This window comes from Salvelinus alpinus, chromosome 17, assembly GCF_045679555.1.
Source record: "Salvelinus alpinus chromosome 17, SLU_Salpinus.1, whole genome shotgun sequence".
Lineage (NCBI taxonomy): Eukaryota > Metazoa > Chordata > Actinopteri > Salmoniformes > Salmonidae > Salvelinus > Salvelinus alpinus.
Genome location: NC_092102.1, coordinates 20,988,763 through 21,003,571, shown reverse-complemented (window position 1 = coordinate 21,003,571; position 14,809 = coordinate 20,988,763). Strand labels below are relative to the sequence as shown.

Here is a 14,809-nt window from a genome sequence, read left to right as displayed (position 1 = left end):
AGAATAAATCCAGCCAGATGAGGCTCCCTCCAGAGTCATTCATATGTTAAACTGTATTGAGGAGGCTTCCAGTTTTCTCTCAGTAAATAACAAGAGTCCCCCAGAGGGTCCGACTCAGGTGGATTGGGTGAGCTGTCCAGTTAGGCACAAAGAGACCAATCAGTTGTCCAGACTGATGCCAAGAGACCAATCAAAGTCCAGGGTTACCGAGAGGAGGGGCTACTGCACCCTGAGGAGGGACAACAGAACTGATGGGAGGGCACATCCTTGCACTCCTCTCTGAGGAACCAACGGGAATGGGTAAAGAGACAGACAGAGAGGAAAAGAGACAGGTTGATAGACAGATAGATAGGAAGGGAAGGAGACAGAGAGAAGAAGACAGACAGACAGCCAGCAAGTAGGCAGGGAGACAGGCAGACAGACAAGTAGGCAGGGAGACAGGCACAGAGGCAGACAGACAGACGAACACACAGAGAAACAGAGAAAAACAGCAAGAAAAAGAGAAAAGGCATGAGACATAAATACGTGAGAAAAAGCTGATCAACGCATACAGTAGTGGAAATGATACTGAGAGGAGCAGGATGCTGTCTTAAATGTTCATGTCATATCCTGTGTAAAAAATAATAAATAATAATAATTTGTGTTTCTTTGCTATCAGCTGCTGTATTCTAGGTCATATTTCCATAGTACTCTGTCCAGGCAACAATGCTAACTAGCGCTCACTGACTGCACACTAGGCCTGTATATCCCACTAGATGGCAGTCCTGAACCATGATGGCCTGAAGCTGGTGTCTGCTCCAGTACATCACAGGGTCATGTTGAGAGAGAGAGAGAAGGTGAAGATTCAGTGGGTTTAGTGGTGACTCAGACTACCTTCAGACCCTCCACTCAAGAAGATTGCTTTTTCTCTTCTCTAAGCGAGTCTCTCTCTCTCTCTCTCTCTCTCTCTCTCTGTGTGTGTGTGCGTGTGTGTCTCTCTCTGTGTTAAGCTGTTAAAGTAGCAATCAGCAGTGGAAACAATAACAAAGCATTCTCCCCCTGCCCCTTTTCGGTAAAAGCTGTTGGATGGAGCTGGAGAAATGGAACCACTCTCAAATTCATAGACAGAGCTATGGATAAAAGGACTGACCATCCATGATGTCAACATTATAGTTTTAACCATGTTTTGAGGCGTGTTTAACCATGTTTTAACCATAACCGTGTTTAACCATGTTTGTTTACATTTACTTTTGTTTACAAATATTGAAGTAAAATAAGCTTATATTATTGGTTCTGATGGGGTCCGACAGTGAATTAAGCTCATGAGGCATTAAGTTATATTCTTCAAGAATCAATGGGTACATATCAACCATTTTTAAGTCCAAAAATGTATGTAGCAACTGCTGATTCACCCTTTAAAGACAGCTATCCCCTCTACTCCCCTCTCAGACACAGTGGTTAAGATGGAGACAACAGTGAGGACTCTCTGATAGTCAAGAAAGATGAGGAGGCAGCATGGCAGTATGGCATAGGCCAGGGTCAGGATTGAACTGGTGACACATTCCCACAGGTGTATGGGAGACCAGATGATGAAAGGCAAAGCAGGTGGTGAAAAATGGTGAAACAACGACGAGGTGACATAGCAATGGAGGGTTCTTGCACAGGTCAGGGGCTGGGTAAAGGGTAAGGGTCTTAGGGTGACGGGTTACCAGGGGGTTAACCAGGGGAGTGAAGGGGTTTTGTAGGAAGAGGAAAGGGAGGGTCAAGCTTTGAAGTAAGGGTTGGTGACCAGGGGAGGACTGAGGATCTGTTTAGGGTTCTAAGGGTCTTGCAGGAGGTAAGGATTGTTGTGAGGTATTAAATGGTTCTTGGGGTTCTTTTGAAGGCCCTTAGGTGGCCCTTACCTTGCCTGCTGCGAGTGTTTGGCAGACGAGGGGCAGCAGTACTGATGGAGGCTGAAGAAGCTGTTAACAGTCAGACTGGTGGGGAGGAGGGTGGCATAGGGGCTGGCTGCAGTAGGGCTTGTGGGAGCAGAGATTGGATAGCTTGAGTAAGATGGTGACTGCCTGACACTTAAGAAAGACCAAAAAAGAAAGACAGATGTACAGAGAGAGAGGAAAAGAGACGGAGACAGAGAAACGGAGCAAAAAATGAAGAAAGAGAGAGACACTTGAATTGAAGCAAGACACAAGAACATTGTCATTGAGTGAAGCAGCAATGGTAGTAAACAGAAGAAAGACATATGAGAGATTAAAATAAAAAAATGTATCATGAATTGCAATGTACATGACTGTCCTACTGAAGTGTCTAACAAACTCAAGAGTGAGGGACAACAAAGGTACAGAGCTTCTGCAAACAATGGTGTTCCTTAGTCATCCAACCACCCTGACCTCTCATCATCATCATCTATTGACTGTCTGGAAAAAGGTCAAGGATGGCATCCAACTCCACAAAAGAAAAACCTGGACAGAGGACATGAGTTAGAGAAGAAAAATACAGGCATGTACAGTAAATAGGCCTGACAATAGACAGAGAGAGTGTGTGATAAAGAGAGGAGACAGAGAGAGAGGAGACAGAGAGCGAGCGAGCGAGCGAGCGAGAACGAGAGCGAGAGAGAGAGAGCGCGAGAGAGAGAGAGAGAGAGAGCGCGCGAGAGAGAGAGAGCGCGCGCGAGAGAGAGAGAGAGAGAGAGAGAGAGAGAGAGAGATAGATAGATAGATAGATAGATAGATAGATAGATAGATAGATAGATAGATAGATAGATAGATAGATAGATAGATAGATAGATAGATAGAGCGAGAGAGAGAGCGAGAGAGAGGGTGGGTGGGTGGGTGGGTGGGTGGGTGGGTGGGTGGGTGGGTGGGTGGGTGGGTGGGTGGGTGGGTGGGTGGAGAGAAAAGGAGTGAGATAGAAAGAATGAGGGATATATAAATAGAGAGTGAGAAAGAAAAGGAAAAGAGAGAGGGAGGATTATATCTGAAAACTCCAACACTAACGGATTATATAACCCAACACTGCACTCTGCCACACTGTACCGCTCTTCTGCAGTCTTCTATAAAAAAAAGTTAAACCACTCTCTGTAATACAGTACAAGTGCACATAAAATCCGTAAGCTTTTTGAAGTCAGTCTAGAATCTAAATTCTCCTCTACCAAAAAATCTGAGTAATTCCATCTGCAGAATCTAAACGCCTGAACGAAGAGGATAGAGGAGAGAGATGACAGAGATGAGAGAGAGAGCAGAGATAGGAAAGCTCTTGGATGAGTTAGATTAGAGTGGTAACAGCAGGCCTCCCACTCAGACACACAGTGACAGTCCAAGTCATTTCAAATTGGGGCCCCGCTGCGTGTGGTACAGAGGCCAGGGAGAGAGGCTGCTCACTGAAAGATCCAGCAGGTCACCTGGATTAATTATACCTGACCAGGAAAGTCGTTTTAAACTGGTCCCTCATACAGAAGTAGCTAAATGGGTTAGAGGGAGCGAGTGGAGTTTCAAATATTTGGGGGAAAGAAATTGCATGTAACTATGAAATTGCGGATAACTATGAGGTATTTATGGAAGAGAGTTAACCAAGCGACTAGAGCCACTGAGAGAGTGCCGGTAACAGTAAGCTGGGAGAGTGACAAGAAGGTTGCGTTCTATGTGAACTATGTCATGCATCCTCCTATATTGATACATTTTCTTTTCATGACTTGAATTTCAATTAATCTGACTTCAACTGGAATTGACCAAAACTTTGGGTGTGACAGGGTCCCAAAGAAATCAGCGTATCAGCATAAGCAGTTACAGAGAGATAGTGGCTTAGAGAGAGAATGAAAGAGGTTCAAAATGACTAAGGATTATAATTATGCAGACATTGCAGAGGCAGCGCTCGTTTGTGTAGCGTGGCTGATGATAAGAGTTCCAATTAAAGCAGAAGAACCTGTCAGCAGTGGCTTTGATAATACTGAATGTGGTAGCTGAGATCACAGCACATCCCTATTTATACTGATTAAATAGAGGTAACAGTACTTACAGTTATTTATGTACTGATGAAAACGCTTTCCGCATAAATATGAAGGCATTTTATTGAAATGTTAGAGGAACCCTATAGAGCAGAACACTAGGGAAAGGATTCAGACCAAATCTGAGTGTGAACACTTTTTTACTCTGTCATGACATACAGTTGAAGTCAGAGGTTTACATACACCTTAGCCAAATACATTTAAACTCAGTTTTTCACAATTCCTGACATTTAATTCTAGTAAAAATTCCCTGTCTTAGGTCAGTTAGGATCACCACTTTATTTTAAGAATGTGAAATGTCAGAATAATAGTAGAGAGAATGATTCATTTCAGCTTTTATTTCTTTCATCACATTCCCAGTGGGTCAGAGGTTTACATACACTCAACTAGTATTTAATAGCATTGCCTCTAAATTGTTTAACTTGGGTCAAACGTTTTGGGTAGCCTTCCACAAGCTTCCCACAATAAGTTGGGTGAATTTGGCCCATTCCTCCTGACAGAGCTGGTGTAACTGGGTCAGGTTTGTAGGCCTGCTTGCTCGCACGCGCTTTTTCAGTTCTGCCCACAAATGTTCTATAGGTTTGATGTCAGGGCTTTGTGATGACCACTCCAATACCTTGACTTTGTTGTACTTAGGCCATTTTGCCACAACTTTGGAAGTATGCTTGGGGTCATTGTCCATTTGGAAGACCCATTTGCGACCAAGCTTTAACTTCCTGACTGATGTCTTGAGATGTTGCTTCAATATATCCACATAATTTTTCTACCTCATGATGCCATCTATTTTGTGAAGTGCACCAGTCCTTCTTGCAGAAAAGCACCCCCACAACATGATGCTGCCACCCCTGTGCTTCATGGTTGGGATGGTGTTCTTTGGCTTGCAAGCATCCCCTTTTTTACTCCAAACATAACAATGCTCATTATGGCCAAACAGTTCTATTTTTGTTTCATCAGACCAGAGAACATTTCTCTAAAAAGTATGATCTTTGTCCCCATGTGCAGTTGCAAACCGTAGTCTGGCTTTTTTAAGGCGGTTTTGAAGCAGTGGCTTCTTCCTTGCTGAGCGGCCTTTCAGGTTATGTCGATATAGGACTCGTTTTACTGTGGATAGATACTTTTGTACCTGTTTCCTCCAGCATCTTCACAAGGTCCTTTGCTGTTATTCTGGGATTGATTTGCACTTTTCGCACCAAAGTACGTTTATCTCTAGGAGACAGAACGCGTCTCCTTCCTGAGCGGTATGATGGCTGCGTGGTCCCATGGTGTTTATACTTGCTTACTATTGTTTGTACAGATGAACGTGGTACCTTCAGGCATTTGGAAATTGCTCCCAAAGAAGAACCAGACTTGTGAAGTTCTACAATTTTTTCTGAGGTCTTGGCTTATTTCTTTTGATTTTCCCATGATGTCAAGCAAAGAGGCACTGCGTTTGAAGGTAGGCCTTGAAATACATCCACAGGTACACCTCCAAATGACTCAAATGATGTCATTTAGCCTATCAGAAGCCACTAAAGCCTTGACATCATTTCCTGGAATTTTCCAAGCTGTTTAAAGGCACAGTCAACTTAGTGGATGTAAATGTTTGGCCCACTGGAATTGTGATACAGTGAATTATAAGTGAAATAATCTGTCTGTAAAAATTGTTGGAAAAAATTACTTGTGTCGTGGAAAAAGTAGATGTCCTAACCGACTTGCCAAAACTATAGTTTGTTAACAAGAAATTTGTAGAGTGGTTGAAAAACGAGTTTTAATGACTCCTAAGTGTATGTAAACTTCCGACTTCAACTATATTAGTCCTGCTACACCAATTATTCAACCATTATAAAGTATCATTCTAGAATAGTCATGAATATTCAGCTTGGGGTCTGACTCTAAGGGAAGCGAGATCTCTGTGCGGATGTTGTTATGCAAGCGCTATCTATCTAGCAGCATCTCCCTAACTAACATGAACAGTAACATGAACAGTAACATGAACAGTAACATGAACAGTAACATGAACAGTAACATGAACAAGCCTCCCGGGTGGCGCAGTGGTCTAGGGCACTGCATCGCAGTGCTAGCTGCGCCACCAGAGTCTCTGGGTTCGCGCCCAGGCTGGGCTAGGTTTGTGCCCAGGCTCTGTCGCAGCCGGCCGCAACCGGGAGGTCCGTGGGGCGACGCACAATTGGCATAGCGTCGTCCGGGTTAGGGAGGGTTTGGCCGGTAGGGATATCCTTGTCTCAGTATGTAATAAAATGTATGCACTCTACTGTAAGTCGCTCTGGATAAGAGCGTCTGCTAAATGACTAAAAAATGTAAAAAAAATGTAAAAAAAACAGTAGCATCAACAGTAGCATCAACAGTAGCATCAACAGTAACATCAACAGTAACATCAACAGTAACATCAACAGTAACATCAATAGTAACATGAACAGTAGCACCAACAGTAAATGACAGGTTCATCTGGGCTCTGACTTCTGCACAATGAACACAGCTATTATGTCTTCTGACAATGCACCCCTCTATCGGCCCACTCAGCCCTTCCCCCCCACACAGACTAACCACACACATACTGCTGGTTTAGGATTTCTGGAAGATTTCTTTACTTTCTCCCAGAGCATTTTTCCCCCCCAGGAAAGGAGAGCGAGAGTGGCTCGCTCGACGCAGCAGTAGGCCCCAGAGAAACAGTTACAGGAGCAGGCAGGCAGACACTTTCATTACAGGAATCATGAGGATAATAAGGACTGCACTGATGCAACCAAAAAAGTGTATGTATGTTATATTGTTACATGCACTCACGCACACACACATATGTGCGCACACTCACACACACATACACACATGTACCTACAGTAGAATAATTTGATGGAGGGAGGGCAGAGAGAGTGAAGAAAAGCAAGGATAGCAGCCAGACCCGGCGCCAGGATAAAGTGACTGAGGGGGCAGTTGAAATCGGCGAGGGTGCACCATTTATTTTGGGTTCTTACATTGGAATTATCCTTAACAAAAACATAAACGCAACATGTAAAGTGCTTCATGTTTCATGAGCTGAAATAAAACAAAAGATAAAGATCCCAGAAATGTTCCATATGCACAAAAAGCTTATTTCTCTCCAATGTTGTTCACAAATGTATTTACATCCCTGTTAGTGAGCATTTCTCCTTTGCCAAGACAACCCATCCACCTAACAGGTGTGGCATATCAAGAATCTGATTAAACAGCATGATCATTACACAGGTGCACATTGTGCTGGGGACAATAAAAGGCCCCTCTAAAATGTGCAGTTTTAACACACAACACAATGCCACAGATGTCTCAAGTTTTGAGGGAGCGTGCAATTGGCATGCTGACTGCAGGAATGTCCACCAGAGCTGTTGCCAAATAATTAAATGTTCATTTCTCTACCATAACCCACCTACAACATCGTTTTAGAGAATTTGGCAGTAGGTCCAACCGGTCTCACAACCACAGGCCACGTGCATGGTGTTGTGTGGCGAGCGGTTTTCTGACGTCAACGTTGAACGTTGTGAACAGAGTGCCCCATGGTGGCGGTGGGGTTATGGTATGGGCAGGCATAAGCTACGGATAACGAACACAATTGCATTTTATCGATGGTAATTTGAATGCACAGAGATACCGTGATGAGATCCTGAGGCCCATTGTTCATGCCACTCATCACCCACCATCACGATAATGCATGGCTCCATGTCGCAAGGATCTGTACACAATTCCTGGAAGGTGAAAATGTCCCAGTTCTTCCATGGCCTGCATACTCACCAGACATGTCACCCATCGAGCATGTTTGTGATGCTCTGGATCTATGTGTACGACAACGTGTTCCAGTTCCCACCAATATCCAGCAACTTCGCACAGCTATTGAAGAAGAGCGGGACAACATTCCACAGGCAACAATCAACAGGCGTATCAACTCCACGCGAAGGAGATGTGTCGCACCAGATACTGACTGGTTTTCTGATTCACACCCCTACCTTTTTATTTTTAAGGTATCTGTGACCAACAGATGCATATCTGTATTCCCAGTCATGTGAAATCCATAGATTAGGTCCGAAGGAATTTATTTAAATTGCTGATTTCCTATATGAACTGTAACTCAGTAAAGTCTTTGAAATTGTTGCATGTTGCATTAATATTTTCATATTTATGTTGAGTATATATTAAATTCCGCTTATATCACGCTACACCACAATAAACATACAGCTCAAATGCAGACTCCAAGATCATTGAGTGCTTTTGAAGTGACAGGTAGGCTACAGATTTCGCGCCAATCTCCGCTGCGCGGTATCAGCACAATGGACAGCGACCTACATGCTAAAGCAAGGCCGTTTTGGTAATGAATATAGGCTGCAAGATAGATAGGGTAATTCACCTATTACAAACAGCCTATGTGAATGCAGCCGCACACACAGCTGTCTTACCAAAATAATGCAAACTAAATGCTGAAAGTAGTAGCCTAGTTATTCATGCACGCAAACAAAAATACTGAATAGCAATTTGGCTTAGAATACTGCGAAAACTGCGAAAGTGAATGAATGAAACAGCAGTATCAAGTGGTAGGCCTAGTAAATAAAATATTGTATCGATAAAATCATGACACAATCCATATTTAGGCTGGTTACATGAACAGTAAAACAAACGCAGTAAACAAAAGGTGAACGGAAATTCAAATCAAAATATATCCTACATCCTACTAGTGAGATGCAGCCATGCACAGCTGTCTGGCCAAATACATGTTACTGTTCAAATAGGGCTCCAGAATATTTTTGTTTAGAGATTAATATTCCTGTATCATTATGTGTTCTGAAATCATAGGCTAATTTATTTAGGGCTAATTCACCACATGGGTAAGTGGAAACTCAAAACACATGAACTATATCACTAATTCTAAAGATAATAACCACTCATAGTAGCCATGTATTAATCTAACAGTACATTTAATGCAAAATAAACGTTGCAGTTGTAGCCTATTGTCCAATAGCAATGCACTCGCAATGGCCAATGCACATTTCGAACGTTGCGTATCTCAATATCAAATATCTTTGTAAAATAGTTGCTATTGAGCTCATAATTGAGAGTTGAGAAATAAAAATTATACCTACAGACAGCTGAAAACATCCTCTCTTCATTTGTGACAACATGATAGCTGGGTTTTCCCAGCAATTGGATTTTATGTTAAACAATCAGAAAACTATTTTGCTGCTCTACACAGCAACAGGCCCCAGCAAAACAGTTACAGGGACAGGCAGGCAGACACTTTCATTACAGGAATCATGAGGATAATGAGGACTGCACCGATGCAACCAGTAAAAAAAAAAAATCTCCCACAAGAAGGTGTCAAAGGGTTGCAAAATGCGACCAAATGTTTGCAGTCTGGAGCCCTGCCTTGTAGGCTTTTCACTATAGGCATACTCTCTAACTTTCATTTTACTTCAGTAAAAAAGGCCTCCATCTTCACAATCAACAGTAGCCTAGGCCAAGGCTCTCTCTCCTCAGCATCAGGGCATCCCAGAACAATCAACAGTAGCCTAGGCCAAGGCTCTCTCCCCTCAGCATCAGGGCATCCCAGAACAATCAACAGTAGCCTAGGGCAAGGCTCTCTCTCCTCAGCATCAGGGCATCCCAGAACAATCAACAGTAGCCTAGGCCAAGGCTCTCTCTCCTCAGCATCAGGGCATCCCAGAACAATCAACAGTAGCCTAGGCCAAGGCTCTCTCTCCTCAGCATCAGGGCATACCAGAACAATTTGACTGGCTATATATTTTTTTATTGGCTTTTCATTTATTTATCGGCCAAAAGCCGGCAATTACCGGCTAACGGAAACCCTGTGCCTCGGTGGCTTTCCATAGTCCCCCTACACACACCATGGCACGCTCTGTCCCAAATTTCAACTGAGGGGGCTAAGCCCCTTTTTGCCCCCTCGTGGAGCCAAGTACGATAGCAGCACACAGGGAGTGAATAAGGAGAGTGACACTAACCAGGTTTTCAACCTTTTTAAGTAAAGTACATGTCGGATAAAAAAATGTCATGACAGTGCTGATAGAAACAGCTAATTTGTCAGTTAACGTTCCAAAATTTGACAAAACAAAATACACTAGATGAACTGGGATATCTGTAAAATGTATTATGTGAGGAATGGCGGTGGAAACGCTTTTATGTGCAAATATTGATATACAGTGCAATCGGAAAGTAATCAGACCCCTTCCCTTTTTCCAATTTTTTTATGTTACAGCCTTATTCTAAAACGGATTAAAAAAACAGAAATACATTATTTACATAAGTATTCAGACCATTTGCTATGAGACTCGAAATTGAGCTCAGGTGCATCCTGCTTTCATTGATCATCCTTGAGATGTTTCTACAACTTGATTGGAGTCCAACTGTGGTAAATTCAATTGATTGGACATGATTTGGAAAGGCACACACCTGTCTATATAAGGTTACACTGTTGACAGTGCATGTCAGAGCAAAAACCAAACCATGAGGTCGAAGGAATTGTCCATAGAGCTCCGAGACAGGATTGTGTCGAGGTACAGATCTAGCGTAGGGTACCAACACATTTCTGCATCATTGAAGGTCCCCAAGAACATAGTGGCCTTCATCATTCTTAAATGGAAGAAGTTTGGAACCACCAAGACCCTTTCTAGATGTGGCCCCCTGGATAAACTGAGCAATCGGGGGAGAAGGGCCTTGGTCAGGGAGGTGACCAAGAACCCGATGGTCACTCTGACAGAGCTCCAGAGTTCCTCTGTGGAGATGGGAGAACCTTCCCGGAGGACAACCATCTCTACAGCACTCCACCAATCAGGTCTTTATGGTAGAGTGAACAGACGGAAGCCACGCCTCAGTAAAAGGCACATGACAGCCCGCTTGGAGTTTGCCAAGGCACTGTCAGACCATGAGAAACTCTGATGAAACCAAGATTGAACTCTTTGGCCTGAATGCCAAGCGTCATGTCTGGAGGAAACCTGGCACCTTCGCTGCAGTGAAGCAGGGGGGTGGCAGCATTATGCTGTGGGGATGTTTTTCAGTGGCAGGGACTGGGAGACTAGTCAGGATCGAGGGAAAGATGAACAGAGCAAAGTACAGAGAGATCCTTGATGAAAACCTGCTCCAGAGCGCTCAGGACCTCAGACTGGGCGAAGGTTCACCTTCTAACATGATGTCTGAATGTCCTTGAGTGGCCCAGTCAGAGCCAGGACTTGAACGCGATCAAAAATAGCTGTGCAGCGACACTCCCCATCCAACCTGACAGAGCTTGAGAGGATCTGCAGAGAAGAATGGGAGAATCTCCCCAAATACAGGTGTGCCAAGCTTGTAGCGTCATACCCAAGAGGACTCGAGGCTGTAGTCACTGCCAAAGGTGCTTCAACAAAGTACTGAGTAAAGGGTCTGAATACTTTTGTAAATGTGATAGTTCAGTTTGACATTTTTAATATATTTGCACACATTTCTTAAAACCTGTTTTTGGTTTGTCATTATGGGGTATTGTGTGTAGATTAATGAGGAAAAAATATATTCAATCCATTTTAGAATAAGGCTGTAACATAACAAAATGTGGAAAAAGTCAAGTGGTCTGAATACTTTCCGAATGCACTGTAAACATAATAACCACCATATCGAGGGAAACTTGGAGTCACGCAATGATATGTTGCGTGGTCCTTCCACTATGACCCAGGAAAGCATGCAGTGTATTAGGCTACAGATGAAATAAATGATGGTGAACTTCACAGGGTGGTGAAAGTGCACAGTGATGAGCTTGATGCTCCTTTCCAATAAATAGCGAGGGTCTTATTCTGGTGAAATGACGATCGATGCTTGGCTGCCATTTGACAAAAAACAATTATCTCGTTCTTTTGTCCACAATAATCTCATAATGTAGGCTATATCCGCACCGTATCTGCAAGCTGTTGGCTAGAGTGCACATGCAAATATCAGAGTGGACACATTCTCTATATAATGCAAACTTTTTTTGTGATAAAACAATCAGTACAGTTGAAAATGCGATTAAATGTAACTGCAAATTTAACTACGTCATCTCACACAGCCTTTTATCCGCAACAAGTCCATTTGAAGGAAACACATCTCTGGTGGGAAAATGCGCATATTGTTTATCTGCAGATTTTTTATCTGCAGATTTTTTTTATATTCGAATGAAAATCTGTTGCCAATTGGATGGAGAGAGGAGGCGAAGAGTGGGAGGAGAGAGAGAATGACAGAGGTTGTATACGGAGGAGGCCAAGGGGGGAAAATAATCAAGTTAAGAGGAGAGGTAAAAGTGGAAGAGGCAACGGAAATATGGTGTGTGGAGGGGTGTACACGGTACAAATAAAGGACTACCTCCAACACACAGCAGGGTAAAAAGAGTGTCAGGACATGTCAGTGTGCAGGTGAGTCTATCTATCTATAGAGGAAGAGGAAGAGACACTCATAACAACTTACAGTATTGTATACAGTTTAATTATTCAAACACTTCACTCAGTACTTTCTTGAAGCACCTTTGGCAGCGATTACAGCCTCAAGTCTTCTTGGGTATGACGATACAAGCTTGGCACACCTGTATTTGGGGAGTTTCTCCCATTTTTCTCTGCAGATCCTGTCAAGCTCTGTGAGGTTGGATGGGGAGCGTCGCTGCAAAGCTATTTTCAGGTCTCTCCAGAGATGTTCGATTGGGTTCAAGTCCGGGCTCTGGTTGGGCCACTCAAGGACATTCAGAGACTTGTCCCGAAGCCAATCCTGCGTTGTCTTGGCTGTATGCTTAGGGTCGTTGTCTTGTTGGAAGGTGAACCTTCGCCCCAGTCTGAGGTGCTGAGCGCTCTGGAGCAGGTTTTCATTGAGGATCTCTCTGTACTTTGCTCTATTCGTCTTTCCCTCCATCCTGACTAGTCTCCCAGTCACTGCCACTGAAAAACATCCCCACAGCATGATGCCGACACCACCATGCTTCACCGTAGGGATGGTGCCAGTTTTCCTCCAGATGTGACTCTTGGCATTCAGGGCAAATAGTTAAATCTAGGTTTCATCAGACCAGAGAATCTTGTTTCTCATGGTCGGAGTCCTTTAGGTGCCTTTTGACATATTCCAAGCGGGCTGTCATGTGCCTTTTACTGAGGTCCGGCCACTCTACATTAAAGGCCTGATTGGTGGAGTCCTGCAGAGATGGTTGTCCTTCTGGAAGGTTCTCCCATCTCCACAGAGGAAGTCTGGAGCTCTGTCAGAGTGACAATCGGGTTCTTGGTCACCTCCCTGACCAAGGCCCTTCTCCCCTGATTGCTCAGCTTGGCTGGGCGGCCAGCTCTAGGAAGAGTCTTGGTGGTTCCAAACTTCTTCCATTTAAGAATGATGGAGGCCACTGTGTTCTTGGGGACCTTCAATGCTGCAGAAATGTTGTGGTACCATTCTCCAGATCTGTGCCTCGACACAATCCTGTCTCAGAGCTCTACGGACAATTCCTTCGACCTCATGGATTGTTTTTTTACTCTGACATGCACTGTCAACTGTAGGACCTTATATAGACAGGTGTGTGCCTTTCCAAATCATGTACAATCAATTGAATTTACCACAGGTGGACTCAAATCAAGATGTAGAAACATCTCAAGGATGATCAATGGAAAAAGGAGTCACCTGAGCTCAATTTCGAGTCTCATAGCAAAGGGTCTGAATACTTATGTAAATAAGGTATTTCTGTTTTTATACATTTGCAAAAATGTATAAAAACCCGTTTTTGATTTGTCATTATGGGGTATCGTGATGTCATTATGGGGTATCGTGATGTCATTATGGGGTATCGTGATGTCATTATGGGGTATTGTGTGTAGATTGAGGATAATTTTATTTAATCCATTTTAGAATAACGCTGTAATGTAACAAAATGTGGAAAAAGGGAAGGGGTCTGAATACTTTCCGAATGGCAGTCATCTCTGCCATTGGGTCAGTATCTTTACCTGTTTTGCGTCGTATATCTTGAACATTTCAACTCGGATACACATTACAGTTCGTGGCCAGTAAGGATTCACATTCACTAGCCTGAGCCAGTAACCAGGCACAAACCTACTTTAACCAACTGAAGCACAAGCCTCTTGAAAAATCTTTTATTTCAACATTTACATTTTTCTATTCACTATCTACAGATGGGAGTGTGTGTGTGGGAGCCTACTGCGTCATACCCCCCCCCGTCTACAGATGAGAACGTGTGTGTGGGGGAGCCGCCCCCCCCCCTCCTCCTCCCCGTGTGCGCTGCCTCTAGCCTAAAGTTAAGTGTTTTTCGAAACCCCCTCCCCCTATTCTGGGCTCCGAGTCTCCCGCTGCTTGGCAACAGCGCGGACTGCCTGTGTGGGCGTTTGGTGCTGAGTGCCAGGCAATAGAGGCGCTCATTTACCGGAGAAGAAGAGGGGCATGATTACAATTACCTCCATCTATGTAGCAGCAGCACCTGCTATCTATTGGAGCTCTCTAGTAGAGTAAACAATACCACTGTGTGTACTACCCTAAAATGAGGGTTTTAATACTATGCTGGGTGGGTGGGTTTACCTGTCAGATGTGTTTTCTGGTGGTTGTTTGGAGAGACACAATTAGGTTTCATTAAGAGTAGAAGAGGTGGGAAGCCAGATGTACTCAAGAGACTGACATTATGTCAGGCTGTCACAGGATCAGTTAGTCAGTGTGAAAATTATAATGATCCCTCATATCATTTGACCAAAGAAAAAGTGGCCCAACTTTACCAATTGAGGAGACCTGTAGCTTACCCTCCAATGAAAAATGACTATTTATCTCTCTCTTTCTCTCTCTCTTCAGCAGCTCTCTTCCATCTCTCTCTCTCTTCTCTCCATACTA

The 14,809-nt window shown here is 43.7% G+C and overlaps 1 protein-coding gene across 6 annotated transcripts in view; it reads right to left on the bottom strand.

Annotated features, from left to right (window-relative positions):
- LOC139542465 (IQ motif and SEC7 domain-containing protein 1-like) overlaps nucleotides 1–14,809 on the bottom strand; it is a 44,621-nt gene that overhangs the window by 19,603 nt on the left and 10,209 nt on the right. For 4 of the 6 annotated variants that reach the window (XM_071347909.1, XM_071347908.1, XM_071347910.1 and 1 more), the window contains one exon: nucleotides 1,884–2,051. The exons of the other annotated variants lie outside the window; for them this stretch is intronic. In XM_071347909.1, coding sequence (XP_071204010.1) covers nucleotides 1,884–2,051 — 168 coding nt within the window. The remainder of the gene's footprint in view (nucleotides 1–1,883; nucleotides 2,052–14,809) is intronic. 6 annotated transcript variants of the gene reach the window in all.